The 20458-nt window shown below is 42.7% G+C and overlaps 1 protein-coding gene across 2 annotated transcripts in view; it reads left to right on the top strand.

Annotated features, from left to right (window-relative positions):
* The window catches only part of SMCHD1 (structural maintenance of chromosomes flexible hinge domain containing 1), a 214730-nt gene that overhangs the window by 175093 nt on the left and 19179 nt on the right, over positions 1-20458 (top strand). For both annotated transcript variants that reach the window (XM_041746908.1, XM_041746916.1), the window contains one exon: positions 16559-16734. In XM_041746908.1, coding sequence (XP_041602842.1) covers positions 16559-16734 — 176 coding nt within the window. The remainder of the gene's footprint in view (positions 1-16558; positions 16735-20458) is intronic.

The following is a 20458-nucleotide window of genomic DNA, read 5'->3' as shown; positions in this document are numbered from 1 at the left end:
CAGTACCATACTGTCTTGATGATCACAGCTTTGTAATACAGCTTGAAGTCTGGAATTGTGATGCTCCCAGCTTTAGTGTTCTTTTTAAACATTCCTTTGGCTATTTGAGATCTTTTCTAGTTCCATACGAATTTTAGGATTATTTGTTCCAACTCTGTGGGAAAAAAGTGGTGGTATTTTTTTTTAAGATTTTATTTATTTATTCATGAGAGACACAGAAAGAGAGGCAGAGACACATGCAGAGGGAGGAGAAGCAAGCTCTCTGCAAGGAGCCCAATATGGGACTTGGTCCCAAGAATCCGGGACCATGCCCTGAGCCAAAGGCAGACCTCAACTGCTGAGCCATCCAGGCGTCCCAAAAGTGGTGGTATTTTGACAGGGATTGCACTGAATATGTAAATTGCTCTGGGTAGCATATACATTTTCACAAAATTTATTCTTCTAATCCATGAACATGGAGTGTTTTTCCATCTCTTTGGGTCTTCCTCAATTTCTTTCATAAGTGTTCTGTAGTTTTTAGAGTACAGATCCTTTACCTCTTTGGTTAGCTTTACTCCTAGGTATCTTAGGGTTTTTGGTGCAATTTTAAATGGGATTGATTCCTTAATTTCTCTTTCTTCGATCTCATTGTTAGTGCATAGAAATGCAGCTGATTTCTGTGCATTGATTTTTGTAACCTGCCACACTGCTGAATTGCTGTATGAGTTCTAGCAATTTTGAGGTTGAATCTTTTGGGTTCTCCATATAGAGTATCATGTCATCTGTGAAGAGTGAGAGTTTTACTTCTTTGCCAATTTGAATGCTTTTTATGTCTTTTTGTTGTCTGATTGCTGAGGCTAGGACTTCTAGTCCTATGTTGTACAACAATAGTGGGAGTGGGCATCTCTTTCATATTCCTGACCTTATGGGAAAAGCTCTTGGTTTTTCCCCATTGAAAATGATATTTGCTGTGGGATTTTTGTGTTTGGCTTTTATTATATTGAGATATGTTGTCTCTATCCTACACTGTGAAGAGTTTTAATCAGGATGCTGTATTTTGTCAAATGCTTTTTCTGCATCAATTGAGAAAATCATATGGTTCTTGTCTTTTCTTTTATTAATGTGATCTATCATGTTGATTGATTTATGAATGTTGAACCACCCTTGCATCCCAGGAACAAATCCCACTTGGTTGTGGTGAATGATCCTTTTAATGTACTGTTGGATTTTATTGGTTAGTATCTTAGGGAGTATTTTGACATCCGTATTCATCAGGGTCTGTAATTCTCCTTTTTGATGGGATCTTTGGTTTTGGGATCAAGGTAATGCTGGCCTTATAGAGTTTGGAAGTGTTCTTTCCATTTGTATCTTTTGAAAGTAGAATAGGTATTATTTCTTCTTTAAATGTTTGGTAGGATTCCCCTAGGAAGCCATTTGGCCCTGTACTCTTGTTTCTTGGGAGGTTTTTGATGACTGCTTCAATTTCCTTGCTGGTTATGGGTCTGTTCAGGTTTTCTATTTCTTCCTGTTTCAGTTTTGGTAATTTATAAGTTTCCAAGAATGCATCCATTTCTTCCAGATTGCCTAATTTGTTGGCTTATTGTTGCTCATAATAAGATCTTAAAATCTCCTGTATTTCCTTGGTGTTGGTTGTAGTCTCTCCTGTTTCATTCATGATTTTTATTAATTTGAGTCGTTTCTCTTTTCTGGCTAGGGATTTATCTATCTCATTAATTCTTTCAAAGAACTACCTCCTATTTTAGTTGATCTGTTCTGTTCTTCTGGTCTCTATTTCATTGAGTTCTGCTCTAATATTATTTTCTTCTCCTGCTGGGTTTAGGCTTTATTTTCTTTTCTTTTTCCAGCTACTTTACGTGAAAGGTTAACTTGTGTATTTGAGATTTTCTTACTTTTGCTAGAAGATTGTATTGAAATATACTTCCCTCTTAGGACCACCTTTGCTGTATCCCAAATGTTTTAAACAGTTGTGCTTTCATTTTTATTAGTTTGCATGAATCTTGTTAATTCTTCTCTAATTTATAGGTTGACCCATTCATTTTTTAGCATCCTACTAAAGAACTCAAGTATTTGGGTTCTTTCCAAATTTCTTCTTGTGATTGAGTTCTAATTTCAAAGCATTGTGATCTGAAAATATGCAGGAGACAATCCCAATCTTTTGGTATCAGCTGAGACCTGATTTGTGGCCCAGTATGTGGTCTATTCTGGAGAATGTTCCATGTGCAGTTGAGAAGAATGTATATTCTGTTGCCTTAGGATGGCATGTTTTGTATATATCTGTGAAGTCCATTCTTGTCCAGTGTGTCACTCAAAGTTTTTGTTTCTTTGTTGATCTTCTGCTTAGATGATCTGTCCCTTGCTGGGAGTGGAGTAATATATTACTATTAATGTATTATTATCTCTTTACTTTGGTTATTAATTGGTTGATATAATTGCTGCTCCCACATTAGGGACATAAATTTTCATAATTTTTAGGGCTTCTTGTTGCATAGACCTTTTAAATCTGACATAGTGTCCCTCTCCATCTCTTACTACAGTCTTTGGTATAAAATCTAATTTATCTGATATGAAGATTGCTACCCCAACTCTCTTTTGAGGTCCATTTGCATGGTAAATGGTTCACGACCCCCTCATTTTCAGTCTAAGGGTGTCTTTAGGTCTAAAAGGAGTCTCTTGTAGACCAACATATGGATGGGTCTTGCTTTTTATCCAGTCTGATACCCTGTGTCTTTTGATTGGAGCAGTTAGTCCCTTCACATTCAGAGTGAGTTCGTAAAGATACAAAATTAGTGCCATTGTATTACCTGTACAGTCCTTGTTTCTGCAGATTGTCTCCATTTCTTTGGGCTCCCTCTTTGCTTACAGGATCCCCCTTTATATTTCTTGCAGTGCTGGATTGGTGGTCACATATTTCACATTTTCCTGCCTATCCTAGAAGCTCTTTATCTCTCCTTCCATTCTGAATGACAGCCTTGCTGGATAAAGTATTCTTGTTCTTGGCTGCATGTTTTTCTCATTTAGTACCCTGAATATATCATGCCAGCCCTTTCTGGCCTTGTAGGTCTCTGTGGAGAGGTCTGCTGTTAATCTAATATTTCTCCTACTGTATGTTAGATATTTTCTTTCTTTTTTTTATCTCTTGGATATGAATGCCTGTTTCATTCCTCACATTAGGGAAGTTCTCAGATGTGATTTGCTCAGATATACTTTCTGGTCCTCTTTCTCTGCACCCTCAGGAATTCCAATAATACAGATGTTATTTTTTTTTTAACTACCACTTATTTCTCAGAGCTTCTCTTTGTGGGCTCTTAGTTTGTTTTTTTTTTTTCGTCTCTCTCTTTTCCTCTTCTTCCTTCCTTTCCATCAACTTGTCTTCTTTGTACTTACTCTCTTTTGCCTCACTTACCCTAGCTGTTAGAACATCCCATTTAGGCTACAACTCAGAATATTTTTAATTTTGGCCTGATAAGATCTTATTTCTGCAGTAAGAGATTCTCTAGAGTCTTTTATGCTTTTTTCAAGCCCAACTAGTAATTGTAATCCTGAACTCCATCTCTGGCATGTTACTTAAATACATATCCATTGGATCTGTGGCAGAGAGCAATACCTATGATTCTTTTGTTTGTGGTGAATTCCTCCTTCTAGTCATCTTGTCCAGTGCAGAATGGCTGTAAGAGTGAGTAGAGTAAAAAATACCAATAATGACCCAAGCAAAATACACACTAGACAATTCTAAAAAGGTCAGAAATCAGAAAATAAAAGAAAAAAGATGAAGAAAATGAAAAACAAATGAAAAAAGAGAAACCAGAGAGAGAGAGAGAGAGAGAGAGAGAGGAGGAGGAGGAGGAGGAGGAGGAATGGGAGGGAGAGAGAATAAAATCTCACAGAGTGGACAAAACAGGGTGATCCATTTGGTTCTGAGTGTGTTTTGGTTTCTGTGTTAGAAGATATTAAATTCCAAAATAATAAAAAAATCATATATATATATGTATATATATATATACAAAAAAATTGAATACAGTGAAAGGAAGCCAAAAATGGGGAATATATCTATAACATGTAATTGTAAAATATGAAATTTAAAAAAGAAAAAACTTAAAAATGAAGAGTTGATAAAATAAGAAACTAGTTGAGGTGGAAAAAAGGAAAAAATATTAGAAAATTTTAACCTGAAGGATAAACAAATCATGAGAGAAAAAAACAAGTTATATATACTATTTTCTTCTAGTCCTGGAGTTTTACAGTTCTTTTCGGTCAGTAAACTTGCTGTTCCCCTGTTCTTCCAGCTAGTCTTCTGGGGGCAGGGGCCTGCTGCATTGATTCTCAGGTATCTGTGCCTGGGTGAAGTTGCACTGTCCCTTGCCAGGGGGCCTGGCTCAGTGTAAGCTGGTTTTCTGTGTGCGATTTTTGTTCCCTGTAGGTTTTCTATGCCTCTTTTGAGGGTGAAAGGGGAAAAAAGGCCAAGCCCTAATCTCCAGCCCCGGAACTGAAAGATCGGGGCGTGTGCCAAATTCTGCAGACTTCTATGGTGCCCACTCCCTCAGATCCTCCCTGGGGAAAGGAGGGGGACACTGATTTTTGCAATTTGTAGGTTTCCATCAGGGAGAGACTTTGCCTGCTGGTGCGTGAACCTGCTCTGCCCTTCCTGGAGGAAGCAGAGAGTCACCTCACTTCTGCCCATTGGAAGGCCCTGTCATGGAGAGCTGTCATCCTGTGGAGTGCACACCCAGTCCACCTCTCCCAGACAAAGCGGAGGGTTGCTGCATTCCAGTCCTTTGCAGGGACCCAGCATGGACAGTGGTCACCCCATCTGTCACGGTTTGCAGTTTATGTCACAACAGGCTGAGCCTTCTCTCAGGCTCACTGACCTAATCCCGTTTCCCTGCTCTGAAGCTTAGAACTCTGTTGGTTGAGGCATCCCTGTTCTTTCTGTACCTCCAGGAATATTGAGACCTGACTCTCCCTTCCTGTGATTCTGCCCTGCTTCACCACTGAGCACCTTTCAGGCAGGGAAGTCTCCCAGGAGCAGATTTCTAAAGATCCTGATTTTGAGCTTCAGGGCTGCAGCAGCAGCCTGCCATCAGCTTACTCACCCTTTGTATTATGATATATCCCCTCCATTTCTCTTCTCTGCACTCCTACCTTACAAAAAGTGTTCACTTTCCTATTTGTGGAGTTCCAGCCATTCTTTCTTTATATCTCAAGTTGAATTCATAGATGTTCAGGATGGTTTGATAGCTATCTAACTAAATTTAAGGGACCAAACAAAACAAGGACCCCCACTCTTCCACCATGTTGCCTCTCTCCACTATGTAATTTCTCTTAAAAAATAAATGTGATTTCAAGGAAATGGAAGCAAGCTACTAAGCTACTATCTTTGAAACTAGTTAACTGATATCAGGTGGGCTCCTCTTCACCTCAGTCTATATATTTGTCTTCCCTCTCAATTTGCAGGAACTTGGATGCCCAGAAGATTCCCTCCAAACTGGGATAGTGTCTAAGGCATATGGTCCAATAGCCCTCTGTGTACTTGGGTTCTCTTTGGCTCTCTCAGAACCACATGGAGCTGGCCAACATATGGAACACCATATATCATCCAGTCCCCTGAGAAAAATTCAGTCTGACAAGACTGCATGAATAGTGAGGACATTACTGAAGACTGTGGTAACACAAATTGTTAGAGGATGCTATCGTGTCACTAACCTTAAAAATCCACTGGCTACCCTAAGTCATGTTGGAGAACAGCTCCTCCTTACTTCTGTCTCCTCCTGTGGCCTCCTGCTCTGTCACCAATAACCATTTGAAAGCAAATAAGCCAAATTTTTCTTCTTGCCTAGTTAGGGGGCAAGCAGGGGGTGGGAGCTTCAGACCTGGATTTGGGTGGGTTTAGTAGCACCTTCCAAAGAAAAACCGCATTTTTTGTAAGTGGAGCGCAGGTGAATGAAACTCTCTCCACCTCACTGTGTTAAATGTTAAGAAAAAGCCTAAAGTAATTTTGGGTTATCTTAGACAATGTGAGAAATATGAAACTGGACTATAACATTTTGGTCCTTTTTCTCCCCAGTGTGGTCACAAATTAGAAAAGAGTCCTCCTGTATTTTTCAATGCTCAGATTGTTTTTACTGAGAATCAATTGGCCTGAAGGAAGGTGTTATTTTGTATCTGCTGAGAAATTCCTACTGTCTTAGGATTTTCTAAGCATCTAAGGGACCTCACCAAGTCACAGGTGTGGCCTAAAGCTTGCCAACATCCATGGTCTTCATCCAAAGGACTGAGATCCCTATAGGGGAGGGATAGATGTTGCAAACCAAGTCAAAGGAACACAGGAAAAAAAAGATTTTGAAAGGACCATGACTTTTGTAGGAGAATTTGAGGAAATGATTTCTTCTCTTTAAAAAAAAAAAAGAGGAAGCAATCAAAATAGAGTTATTTGGTAGTTTTGGAAAGAAAGGTTTGGATCCCCAAACCACGGAGAGTCGTATTTGCAGTGAATATCCTGTGCAGGGCTGAGGCCAGCAGATGTTCTCGTGGCTCACACTGTGGGAACCCAGAGGATGAGGGCATCAGGGAGTGAGCAGGCTCTAGGAACGTGTGATTCTGGCTCTGGGAAACGAGGAAGCATGATGTAAGTTTGAGAAATGGAACGGTATAGAATTGTGGCGTGGGGGGTGAGGGGGTGCGGGTGCTGGGGCAGGTGGGGGAGCAGCCTGCAGCAGTGATGACCTTCCTGGAAAGAATCCTGTGGGACAGTGTAGGCCTTCATTACGTGTGGATTACTGAGCCCTCCAGAAAGCCGTCACAGTTGAGCCTGCATTGGCCAGCCCCCCTCCCTATTGTGGCTTTACTTTCGTAATGGATTTCCCAAAGTCAAGAAGTTAAAACTAAGAATGTAGACTCAGGAGCACATGCCCAGGCCATTTGTCACAGTGCTGGACACACCCTGCACTTGGAGACGTTTTAGCAAATGTAAGCTTCTCCTGACAAGGTGCCCACCACCCTGGCAGGCCGTCCAGGAGTAGCAGCCTCACTGTTTCCTCGGCCCACTTGGGGCCCAGCCTCCACTGAGCTGCTGTGGTGTCCCCAGGTTGCCTTCCCTTGGGACAGCAGTCGCTGTGTCCCCAGCGTGAAGGTGGGGATGAGTGTAAAGGACTGAGGGGAAATACCACGTGTTACACTATGTGATCCAAACAAACCACTGAGGGGCAAAGAGGAGTCTAGGCTTTGAAATCTAACTTGCCACCCTACGAAGTAAGGAAATTAATTCAAGAGAAAACACAAAAATAAGCAGCTTAGGATTGTGGTGCCTCTAGCAAATATAGCCTTTGTGCTGAGAAGCAGACAGTCTCCTGTGTGTACGTTTTCATTTTGAACACATTCCTTTGGTCTAGGGTATGTTATTTTTTTTTTTTTAAGGCGTACAAAGCTGTTTTGTAATCTAATACCAATCAGGACTCCTCAATCTTCTGGTTTCATTAATGCATTTTGTATTTCAAAACTGTATTTGCCCAAGCATTCTGGCTTTTAACACTGAGATGGATTTGCCTAAAAAGCCAAGGAAAATATTTTCTATTTCTTTCCTTCCATTCATTTCTCCATACAGAGAGCTAGTTAAAATTGTGTCATAGAAAAGGCTAAGATGAAAATCCTGGTTTGTGTGTGTGATGTGCTTTAACCTGGAAGAAGGCCCTTTGGTTCTCTCACTTTGTCCTGTGAGGGAAACTTTCTCATCCTGTGGAAGGTTAGCATTGGAAGGGAGCTTGGACAGATAGCTCCTCAGATTGTAGAGATTTTAATCGCAGATGCATGTGGTTTCAAGTGGTCAAGGTTCGATAGAGAGAGTGGATTCAAATCAAATGGCAGGTGTCTCTCCTGCTGGTGCAGAACCACTTTCCCTTCAACATAGTTCTGGAATCACTGCCAGTTTCAAACTTGATAGCCTCTGTTGCCTGACTGTGTTTTCTGTTGCTCCGTCCATAAAAAGCACATTTTTTTCATTGATAGACAAACAATAACAACAAAAGCCAGAAAAAAAAAAAAACCCAACCTATTTGTCAAAAGGAGTTTCTAGAAAGGTTAGTTTACTGTCTTGTCAATCTCTAAATTAGAACATGAGACCAAACTTTGTAAAAGTGAATTACTGCATAAAAAGCAGGGAAATTTTGACACTTGCCACAACATGGGCGAACCTTGAGGGTGAAGATGTTCAGAACAGGCTGCCCCAGAACACGCCACTTTGGCACATTGAGTACATTCACCAGAAGGCAGTTGAGGAAGACGTACCAGGATGAAGGAATGACCCTTGTCACTGTGGATAGACAGTCTCCACCAAGACGCGTCTGCAAAAGCAAACTTCACTAACAAAGCCTTTATCTTCCCTTCCCCTCCCTCACGTACTTCTTAGCCACATTCCCACAATTTATTGCCCCTAGAAGCCCAAACTCCTTTTTCTTAGTGTAGGCACTTCCCAATTTGTCACCTGGTGTTAAAATGGTATATTAGGCCCCAGAGTCTAACTGCTTGTTTTCACTTCTTTCCTCCGAAGCTTCCAGGCATGTTAAAATATCAACATCAGTACAATGTGGATGTTTTTTCTCCTGTCTTTTGTCTGTTTAATTCTCAGGACCCAGAACAAACCTAAGAGGATAGAGGAAAAATGGTTTTCTCTCCTACAAGGACATTGGACTAAGGGAAAGAAGCCGGTCATGAAAGTTCAGTTGTGATATGATTGGACTTATTCTAAGTCCCCAGAGAGGTCACATTTGTAGAGACAGCAGGATGGTGGTCACAGGGCTGGGAGGGAGGGCGTGGAGGGCTAGTGTTTGGTGGGGGCAGAGCTTCAGTGTGGAAAGATGAAAAGAGTTCTGACACGGACGCCTGGGTGGCTCAGTGGTTGGGCGTCTGCCTTCAGCCCAGGGCCTGATCCTGGAGACCCGGGATCGAGTCCCACGTTGGGCTCCCTGCATGGAGCCTGCTTCTCCCTTTGCCTATGTCTGCCCCTCTCTCTCTCTCTCTCTCTTTCTCTCTCTCTCTCTCTCTCATAAACAAATAAATAAATAAAATCTTTAAAAAAATAAAAAGAGTTCTGATGGTCCTACAACAATGTGAGTGGACAGTGGACTTAATGCCACTGACCTGTGCTTGTAAAAATAGTTAAGATGGGAATTTTCTTTTTTTAGGGCCAGGGTTTGAATCAGTTACAGCCTCACGCCCTGTTCCCCTTAGCCCCTACCATGTCTACGGCAGACAGGGCTAATCCAGCAGAGCAGTCTTCCTGGATGGGGCCAGAAAGCTTCTCCACGGCTCCCGCACCACCCTCCCCGCCTACCCTTCCCTTCAGCACTCTTCCCTGGTTAGGATTTTCCTGAACTTGGGGGGAAAATATTCTTCTTCAGCCCCCTGTTATCTCCTGGTCTGCACCCTATTTCTCATTTCCTATCACAGCACACTTGGTGGATGAGGTTTTGGGGGCTGCACTGTACCTGCTCTTGCTTATTGTGTCCTGTCTTCTGACCCGGTGTCCTCTCTCACCATTGATCCGAGCAGCACTGGCTCAGCTCCCTGAGAATCCCCTTGTCTTAAACACAGTATCTCTCAGGCCATCTGTTGCTCGACCCTCTCAGTGGCGCCAAAAATGTGAACTCACTCGCCTCCTTGACATGCTCTTTTCCCTTTGCTGCTCGAATAGTGTGGCTTTCCTTCTGTCTCTCCAGAAGCATGTGCTGGCCGTTTTCTGCTTGCCTCCAGATCCACTTTCCCTCCTTCTCTGTCCTGACTTCATTCTAGGAATCTGATCAGGGTGGGTTGTGATTTCATCCTTTCATTGTCTTCGTGAAAGTGGCCCAGAGGTGGGAAATTCCTTGCCTGGCATTCAGGTGACTAATGAGAAGGGCTGTTGCTTTTGTCTAGGGATACTTGGAATTGGTTACTGTTTCCAGAATTCTCTCACTGGTACCGCCTCACTGGGTTCCCTCCCCACCCAGCCTCCTACTGCTCCGGCTGCTGTAGGCCATCTGCTCTCTCCATCCAGAGGGTGAGTTGGAGGGGATGGTTTGTTCTACAAGAACCCACAGCTCCTGTTCAGTGACCTTCCCATAATATTGTAGTCACAGCCTTCGTTTTCTCTACATTTTGATAACCTCATCTTTCCCTTGCCCTTTCAGACCTAGGGTTAGTACATCTCTTCCATCTTTTTTTTTTTTTTTTTAAATTATAAGTTATTCAATTAAATTTAAAAAAACAACAGTGTACTCATTTCTCCCACCTCCATCCCCTACCTCTGGCAACCACAAATCTCTTTTCTATATCCATGAGCTTGGTTTTTTTGTTACTTTGTGTTTCTTTTGTGTTTTTGTTTTTGATTCCACATGCAAGTGGAATTTGTATTTGTCTTTGTCTGACTTATTTCATTTAGCATAATACCCTCAAGTTCTGTATGACTTATCACAGATGGCAGGATTTCATTCTTTTATGGCTGAGGAATATTCCTGTGTATGTGTGCATACACATCTTCACCTATCCATCCAGGCATTCAAGTGTCCATCCATGGATGCTTAAGTTGCATCTATATCTTGGCTATTGTGAATAATGCTACAGTGCACGTGGTGGGGAACAGATATCTCTTCAAGTTAGTGCTTTCATTTCCTTCAGATAAGTGTCCAGAAGTGAGATTGCTGGATCATATGGTGGCTTAATTTTGAATTTTTTGAGGAATCGCCATACTCTTTTCCACAGTGGCTGCACCAGTTTATATTCCTACCACCAGTGCATCAGGGTTCCACATCCTTACCACATCCTTTTTATTCGACATTCTTGCCAACACTTGTTATTTCTTGTCCTTTTTTTTCTTATTAAGAGATTTTTTAAAAGCGATTTTATATATTTGAAAGCAAGGGAGAGCATGAGTGGGGCAGTGGAGGGACAGAGGGAGAGAGAAGCAGGCTCCCTGCTGAGCGGGCAGGGCTGGATCCCAGGACTGGGAGATCATGACCTGAGCCAAAATCAAGAGTTGATGCTTAACCGACTGAGCGATTCGGGCACCTCAATTACTTGTCTTTCTTGATACCAGCCATTCTGACAGAGTCATAAAGTGACATCCCATTATGGTTTTGATTTGCATTTCCCTGATGATTAGTGATGTTGAGCACCTTGTCTCGAACTTGTTGGCCATCTGTATGTCTTCTTTGGAAAAACATCTATTCTGATCATCTGCCTATATTTTAATCAAAAAAATTTTTTTGCTTTGAGTTCTACGAGTTCTTTATATATTTGGATATTAGCCTCTTTTCAGATATATGATTTGCAAGTATTTTCTCCCATTCAGTAGGTTGCCTTTTTGTTATGTTGGTTTCCTTTGCTGTGCAGGAGCTTTTTAGTTTGATGTAGTCCCACTTGTTTACTTTATGTTATGTGTATTTCACACATATGTTATACATATTTACCACAGTTAAAAACAAAAAGTGAATTCCAAAAAAAAAAAAAAGTGAATTTCATGCCTGGATGTGGAAAACTTGGAGTGGTACCTAAATGTTGGATAACTGAGTCTGCTCTGGGTGTGCATCCTGAAACTCGCTGAAATGACTTGTGCTTGTATATACATGGTGGCTTTGTCCCAGATCAGTGGTTATTTATTTGTCCCCACTAGGGAGAGGGAGGCACCTTTTCTTTCTAGCTCCCTTCTCCATCCTTACAGCCCATTCCTGTTGAAACTGTGTGGGACCACGTGTGGAATGAAGCAAGAAGAGTTAGCTCTGGGATTTTTGGGGACAAGCCAGTGCCTGGAGAAAGAGAGGAATTTACTAGATAATCTGTTTTTGGGAGAAATCCCAATTTACTAGATAATCTGTTTTTGGGAGAAATCTCAATCAATCTGGAACACTGAGTGTTCCAGTGGGGGCACTGGGCTTTAGATTTGTGCACTTTTAGTGGAATGTATTAAAAAAGTTAGAGATGAATACTAAATGTGAGGAAATGATCCTTCCTTCTAAGTCCTTATTTATAGATCCCAACCTTGTAGAAATGATCCTCTGCCAGTGATGTGTGGTTATTTCTGAAAAGCCTTCTACTGACAACGTGGAAGGGATATGGGAGGAAAAAGAAGACAGGTGGGTGTGGGACAGGATTGAAGAGATGAACAGATGTGTGCCTGTTGCTGTTCCCTTGACAGGCTCATGACTCTCTAGGCCAGCTCTGTGCAGTAGCTCTCCCTGTGATAGTGGAGATGTTCATACTAATCCTGCATATGGCTCTGGAACTCCTGAAATGTAGCCAGTGTGACTGAGGAACTGAATGTTTGGTTTTGTTTACTTTTAATTAGTTTATATTTAAATAGACACCTCTGAGTAGTTAGGATTAGACCTGAGGACAGTTTTGGGGCCTTTAATATGGACATTGGGTTCCCCAAAACCTCCTCAAAAGTAGACTTAGTATCATTAAATTTGTTTGATTAATCAATTATTGATTGATGATGAATACGTTTATTGAGCACCTACAATAGGACAGGCACTGGGTTTAAAAATGGGGATATTGTAGAAAACAAAACCAACAGGAATTCTTGCCCTCATGGGGCTTATATTCTGTGAAAAGACAAACACTGAACAAGTGTGAATGGAAGCATGTTATGAAAGAAGTCTCATCTCCTGCCCGTAGGAAGGAGTCTTTATGTGTCTAGGGGAGGGGGGAAGGAGGGTGATGTCAAATGAAGGCTGTCATTTTATCACATTTTGTTTTAACAGGGACATATCCAGTCCTCTGGTCCCTAAACTCTGATTCAACTTTTCCAGTCCTCTTGTTGCCACCTTCCTTCTCAGTAGGATCTTCTGGGCTGATCTGATGTCTTGACACGGTGGTTGAACCCATAAATACGGCGAACCCTTGTTTCACACCCTCCCGTACCCTAGAAGGGTTTCAGAGGGAGAGGAAGGGGAGGAGAGTTGAGAGGATGGGACGAAGAGCACTGGCAGAGGTTGGGGTGAGCTCACACTGTGGGGTGGCTTGCTGCCGTAGCCCCCAGAGGCCCCCAGAGTGCCCGAGGCAGCTGTGGACAGGACTCCCTTGAGGAACAGGATTTGGTTACAGTCTCTACCCAAGACTGGGATGGGGGCCAAAGCTGCAGCCTGAGTCAGCCTTCCAGCTCCAGCCCAGCACCGCCTTGACTCTGTGCCTTGAGCTCGGTCCCTCTGCTTGGCCACCCTCAGTGGGGTGCAGTCAGCTGATTCAGTAAGTGTCCAGGGGGTACCTCCTGTCCACTTACAGCCCAGGGGTCCTTGGGGTAACACTGGGCTCTTTGGGTCAATTCCACCCCCCCCCCCCCCCCGCCTGGCTGTCCAGCCCTTTGTTGCCTCAGAGGCTCCCGGCTCCCAAGAGGAAGGAAGGCTGATGGCTGCCCTGAGTTTTGGGCTGTACTTCTCAACTCTGGCTGCACTTGACAATTACTTGGGGAGTTTTTGAAAGGCACAGATGTCTGGGCACCCTTGGCCCCAGAACAGTTAAATTAGAATTTTGAGCATACAGGCCTGGACATTTTTTGGAAGCTCCTTGAGGGATCCCTGGGTGGCGCAACGGTTTGGCGCCTGCCTTTGGCCCAGGGCGCGATCCTGGAGACCCAGGATCGAATCCCACATCAGGCTCCCGGTGCATGGAGCCTGCTTCTTCCTCAGCCTGTGTCTCTGCCTCTCTCTCTCTCTCTATGTGACTATCATAAAAAAAAAAAAAAAAAGGAATGTTGAAAGCTCCTTGGCCGGGATGTGGTCCTGCAGAGCACTGAGGAGCGGCAGGAGGCCCCGGGGATCCTGCCGTGTTCCTCCCAGCCTCTGGAAAGCCTCCTGGAGGGCTCTCGTGGAGGCAGACACCCCATTTCTTCAGGGAAAATCCCTGGAGGGCTGCACAACCCTACCTCTTCCCCTCATATCCTCCAGATGGAGGCCTGAGGACCCACGGTCGCCTCTGGGACCCGGGTCATTGTGCGTGGCGTGGCTGGAACGTGAGCTTTCCCACGGCTGGAGGTGGCCCCTGATGGCTTCCAGCTGTCGCCGCGGGCCAGGGAGGCCTCTTCCACCCACCGGACTTAGAGACGCTGTCAACCTGAACTCCGTGCTGCAAACCGGAATCCAGGACGCCCATCAGGCGGAGGGTGGGAGTGGGGAATGTGTGTGGGGCTGCAGGGGAAGGCAGGAACTCCAGGGAACCTGCCCTAAGTTATGAGCTGGTTCCAAAATAATAACTGCCTGCAAAGAAAATAATGAGGTGTGTTGGAAGAGCGAGCACTTTCTTACACTCGGCGCAGCAGCTGGGGCCAAGGCCTCCGGGCAGGGAGGGGATCCCACTTGCAGTGTCAGGTTTTGCTCCCCTGGCCCTGCTCAGCCCCATCCAAAAGGCTTTGCTGTGGGCTGTCATCTGCTGGCACGTGTGCAAAACCCAAGAGCAAACACATTTTCACATTCAGTCTTACATGCTCAGAGGAACCAAGTGTTTCTGAGATTACACATTTTTGCAGCATTATGCTATACTTGAGCATGCAAAACAAAGAAGTGGAATTTTTTTCTTTTTTTTTTAATAAGAGTTTCTAGGATGATACAGGGAATTCTTTTGGTAGGTAGGGTGCTGGGGGCCTGGGGGCTGGTGTGTACCTGGACCGTGTCAGATGCTCAGACAAGTGTTTGCTGAAAGGGGACAGCAGCTACCCTCTGACCCAGCTTGTAGGGCTTTGCAGAACATCTCTGGGTGGGTGGGGTTGCTTCAAATTTAAGGCAATCATCAGAGTCACTGCTTCTGTGTTCTGTGTGCTGGGAGGGCCATCTGGGTATAGGAGAGAACACTTGGGTGTAAATCCCAGCCCTGGCCCTTCCTGACCATTGGAACATGGACAGGTCATTTAACCTCTATGAGCCTCTGTTTTCCCATTTGTGAAAAGGGGAAACTCTAAATAGTTGGGCCTTGGTGTGGGTTGTGGTGGTGATGAGAGAATAAAGAGCCTAGAAGGGAAGTCTTGTCCCACTCCCACCCCTTACGGGCCCTTCTTTTCTGTTTCGTTCATTGAGCTTTCTCTTCTATTTTCCTTGAAAAAGTCTCCTTCTGGAGCCTCTCAAAATCTGTGCACCTGAACCCCACTGCAGACCAATTAAATCAGAACCTCGGAGAGTGAGACCTGGGCATTGGCAGTTCTTGATGGTTCCCTGGTGATTCTGATGCACGGCCAGTGTTCCGAACCACTGCCCTAGAAGGGCCAGTCACGTGGGGGCATCGACAGGTGTTGGGATACTGATGCTTGGGGTAGTGCTGTCTGCAGGGCCCTCTGGGAATTCCAGAGGGTCACCTGGGGTCCTGTTGGTTTTAGATGTCATGGCTTTGACCCTCAGGGGCAAACACCCATCACGTTTAGTAATTTGCAGTTTTCTCAGGAATGTGACTTTGAACTCCCCCACCACCAGGTAGTTGTCTGAAATGGAGTCACCTAGCTGGCACCAGGCCCTGGGCAGCACACTCCCCAGCAACCCTGGGGAAGTGACAGAGAGCCAATTTCTTTCTGGGAATTGGCCCCCAAAGAGAAGGGCAGCTGCGAGTGCTGGTGTACACAGTGAGGAGGAAGTGAAGACGTTCTAGAGAGCCATGATTTGAAGCTGCAAGTAGAAGTTAGGAGCTGCTTGCATCTGTGCTGTGAGCAGAGGTACCCAGGGGGGTGTTGGATTCCTGCATCCATCCCTCTGAGTGTCTAGCATGCTGCCGGAGTGCCACTCACTGTTCCAGGCCTTGGGTCTGGAGGGCTTTATAGCTCATCAAAAGAATCTCTATGTGATATGCACATGTGTGGGGCAATGTGTACTTTTTTTTTGGTTTTTAAGAGAGAGGAGGGAGAAAGGTAGAGGAAGAGGGAGAGAATCTTAAACAGGCTCCATGCTGGGCTTGATCTCAAGCCCCCCAACTTGGGGCTTGATCTGAAGACCCTGAGATCATGACCTGAGCTGAAACCAAGAGTCGGACACTTAACTGACTGAGCCACCCAGTGTACTCTAAAAGGGATCTTTATTTCTGTCATTAGCTGTATGGATCAGGGCATCTCTTTAAAAAGATCTGAGTACCAGTAGCATGAGGTATGCTCTCTGAAGGCTCACGGCCTGCTACCTTTTCAGGAAAGAAGGTGCCAAGATAAATGCATTGATGCTAGGGCAGACAAAGGGAGATTTCTTTAAATACAAGACAAATGACCCTCCCGAGTTACCCAGAAGAAATCTCCACAAAGCAGCAACAACAAAAAAGTAGAACAAAAATTTTTGGGTGAAACAAAAGCTCAGTTTGGGAGTCATGGGGCTGGGCTTTTTCTAGGTTGTCAGTTTCTCTAGCCTTCAGTAGGAGGGGAGCTGGAGGCAGGTAGGTCTAAGAGATGGAAAAAGGAGGCCAATCTGATTTTGGCTTAACCCCAGGGGGTCAGGGCTGGACTGAAGAGACCAGTCGTCTTGGAGGAAACAGACAGGGGCCTGGATCCTGTTCATTCGGGTACAAGCCAGGGGTTGCCAGGGTGCTCACAACAGCAGCCAGTAAAGAAAGATGCCACATTTTTCTTCGGCAGGTATCGTGTGAACTTCAGACCCAGATATGTCACCAAGTACAAGACAGTGACACAGTTGGAATGGAGGTGCTGCCCTGGCTTTAGAGGGGGAGACTGCCAGGAAGGTCCCAGGGACCCTGTGAAGACTCCCCGCCCCACACCTGCCCGGCCTCGAAATAGCATGAAGAAAGCCACAGGTAACTTCTCTGAGCTTTGCTGTGCATGACCACCTCTGATCTCTCCAGTGCTCCTCCAGACAGTAAGACTTGTGATGGTGGCGATACTTACAATGGCGATCTCTCCAAGGTCTTAAGTAACACACATATGTGCCTGGAGTACAAACATGTGGCATACAAGTTTATTTGCAGAAGCAGTAGCAACCAGAGTACAGATTTTTTTTTTTTAAGAAAATTGCTCTGTTAGGGCCAACTTATGAAAGCCAAGGACGTAGCAATCAGTGTAGGGGACAGCTTCAGACTGGTGTGTGGCACAGATGACAAGAGACTCAGATGTAGTGATGCTTTGTCTATTTTTACTTTTCATCTACAAGCTCCCATGCATCTGAATTTGAAGGAACTAAATTGTCTTTTTTAAAAATAGGTAAATCAGAATCATTCTCACTCTGTTTGAGGTGAGATGTTTGCAGAGCTAAGCTCCAAGTTAGAGGCATCTAGTGAAGTTGTTCTTAAATTTGTTTCTGAATTCTTTTTTTTTTTTTTTTGAAGTAGCATGAACTCCGTGAATAAGAAAACAGTGATAATTTTCACCTTTACTTTTAAGCATAACATTAAGCGAATGACTTTTATGGATAAAAATTTTCTGTCCTTTTATTCCAAGTCACGTTATCATTCCTCTTTTTTAACTTGAGTGAGAATAAATGTAACCTAGGTTTTCTCATGAATTTGATGGTTAGGTCGTCTTTACATGATTATATTTTCCCATGAAGTATTGTCAGTTTTGAAACTTGTAGTGTTTCCCAATATTGTCTGTAAAATAGACTTTAAAATAATTTTTTTAAAGATTTTATTTATGCATGAGAGACACGGGGGCAGGGGCAGAGACATAGGCAGAGGGAGAAGCAGGCTCCATGCAGGGAGCCCGATGTGAGACTCAGTCCCAGGACTCCAGGATCACACCCTGGGCTGAAGGCAGGTGCTAAACTGCTGAGCCACCCAGGCATCCCTGATTTTAAAATAATTTTATGACAAAAGTAATGCACATCAATTAAAGATGTTATAAAGTGTAGGGCAATATTTAGTTATACATAATCTCACCACTGTACAATAACTACTGCTAACATTTTGTTATCACACATTACTCTCTTTCCTGTGTCTGCATGTACATTTTGTTAAAGAAAAATCCATTTATTCATCCCACAAATATTGATTGAGCTTCTATATCTGGCAGGCTATATACTAGATACTTGGTAAAAGTGAAAAAACAAGGCAGACAGTCCCTGAACTCACAGAAGGCAAACATCAGACAAGTTAATTACAAGTCATCATAGATACTATGATGGAAACACAGGAAAGGGGTCTGTTGGGTCATAAGAGTTTCCTTTTGTTTCATTTTTATTTTACAAGAGTTTAAACCTGTATGTAGTTTATGAATTGAATAGTAATAGCTTTAAAAGGACTCTTAGGAAGGCAGTGACCCTCCTTTTCCCTCACTTTCCCTTCCCAGAGGTCATTACTTTAAACTCTTTGGACTGTCTTTTGGAATTTGCCTCCATATCTATTGACCTCTTATTATGGAAGGTGAAGATTTGCTTTCCAGCACATGGCTCCTATACCCTCATCCTTTCCATACAGTTTATGGCAGGTTTTTAAACTTATTTAATACTTATTATTTACACTGTAGTAACTGCATAGATAATGTTTACAGCTAAACCATGTAGTATACTATGAATCTGTTGCCTTCCCTTTACAGCTTTTTGGTTTCTTTAGAGTTAGTAATTATCTCATAATTTCCTTTATTTGATTTTTTTATGTCTTGTCCCTATTTCAACCCTGGGTGAAATAGGGACAAGATTATCTATATGTGATTATCTATATGTCTTCTCATTATGTCCAGATATGTCAGTGTCATCTTCTTGAAGCAATCTCTCCTAGAACTTTCTTACCTGCCCCACTTGGTCATCCTTTCCCTGTTCACAGCTGCCAACCTGTGATCTTACTTATCTCTCTGTCATTGATTCCCTGCTTCCTGTACTCCCTGCTTATTCTCTATTTACTCCCTTGTTTTGGTAAAGCACATTCTCCAATGGTTTTATGAGAAAATTGTATGGGAGGTATACTTTCTAATATCTTATGGTCTCAAAATATTTTTATTCTAGCTTTAGAATTCTAGATTGGAAAGAATTTTCATTTAGAATTTTGAAAGCATCACTTAATTTTCTTCTAGCTTCCAATGCAGCTGTTAAAATGTCCAAAATCATTCTGATTACTAATTTTTATATGTGACATGGTTATTCTTTGTTTTGTTTTGTTATGCTATTTTAGTGGGATTTCAGAAGGGAATGAAATGGAAACACTTATCTCCAGTCCACTATCATTATAAAGAACATACTATTTTTTTTAAAGATTTTATTTATTTGAGAGAGAGTGTATGTGCGCAAGAGTAAGCACAAGCAGAGGGAGGAACGGGGAGGGGGAGAAGGGATGTGGGAGATTGGAGAAGCAAGCTCCCCTTTGATCACAGAGCCCAATTCTTGATTCTTGGGGCTAGATCCCAGGACCCTGAGATCATGACCAGAATGGAAGGAAGTCAGAGGCTTAACTGACTGATCCACCCAGGTCCCTCCCCCAAGAACACAGTATTTTTAGAACTTATTTTTTAACTTAATCTATAACGAACAACCATTCATTAAATAATTTACAGTATCATTTAATGGCTTTTGAGAGTGTGATTATTTGAACACAGTCCTCTACTATTGGTCACTTAAGTTGTCTGCAGTTTTTCACTATTCTAGGTAATATTTGAATAAGCATTTTTTCCTGTTAATATTTTAGATTCATCCCTAATTACTTACTAGGATAAACTTCTAGAAGTATAATTGCAGGGGCAAAGGGATTCTGAGATTTTGATACATATTGCCAAATTATCCTTCCAAAAAGTTGTAGCAATTTCCACAGTCACCAGGAATATGTAAAAGCAGCATTTCCTTACATGCTGATTTCCCCCTCATTCTCCTGCTTTTTGCTTTATTTCCTTCACTCAGAATGGTATTTCATTTGTGTATGATTCAACACCTTGTTTTTGTCTCCTAGTGTCTTGAGTTAGAATAAATTTTTCAATGTGGAAAATAAGGTATTCTTTATAGCTCTCTGCTTGGGAGTTTGGCCATCATCTGAATTCCAGTCTTGGTTTTACCACTAAGTTGATTTTAATGAATAATAGCTGTTGTTATGATTATGTACAAAATTTTAGGGGAGGAAAAATTATGAAAATTAAACTCAAATATCTATAATGTTCTACATTTACTTCTAGTGCTTGTTCAATGTACCTTAATGCATTTTGTTTCATTGTAATCTGTGTTGTGTTTGACTTTTTCCACCCATCACAATAGTCTCCATATGGTCTGTGCCAGCTTGTTAATGTTAACCCTATCACTTTATTTTCATTTTATGACTCATCACAATCATCCTTATAACTTTTTTTCCTTTTGGTCTATTTCCTTGGAGGCATATTTCTCAGAGTAGGATTATAAAAAATTGAATATTTATATTCTTTGATTTATTGAGTTCTAGTATATATGACCATGTGGTTTTATTGCTAGGAGAGGCCAATAGAATCACTGCTTTATCTTTCTTTTGCTTTTAGTTTCCCCAACAGTGCTAAACAATGTCTATGAGACTTTTTTAGCATAGCACTGCTACTAAAAGTAGAAGAACATTTAGGAGTTGCTTGGAGGATAACTTA

The sequence above is a fragment of the Vulpes lagopus genome, chromosome 1, assembly GCF_018345385.1.
Source record: "Vulpes lagopus strain Blue_001 chromosome 1, ASM1834538v1, whole genome shotgun sequence".
Taxonomy (NCBI): Eukaryota; Metazoa; Chordata; class Mammalia; order Carnivora; family Canidae; genus Vulpes; species Vulpes lagopus.
This window is presented reverse-complemented; position numbering and strand designations above follow the sequence as displayed.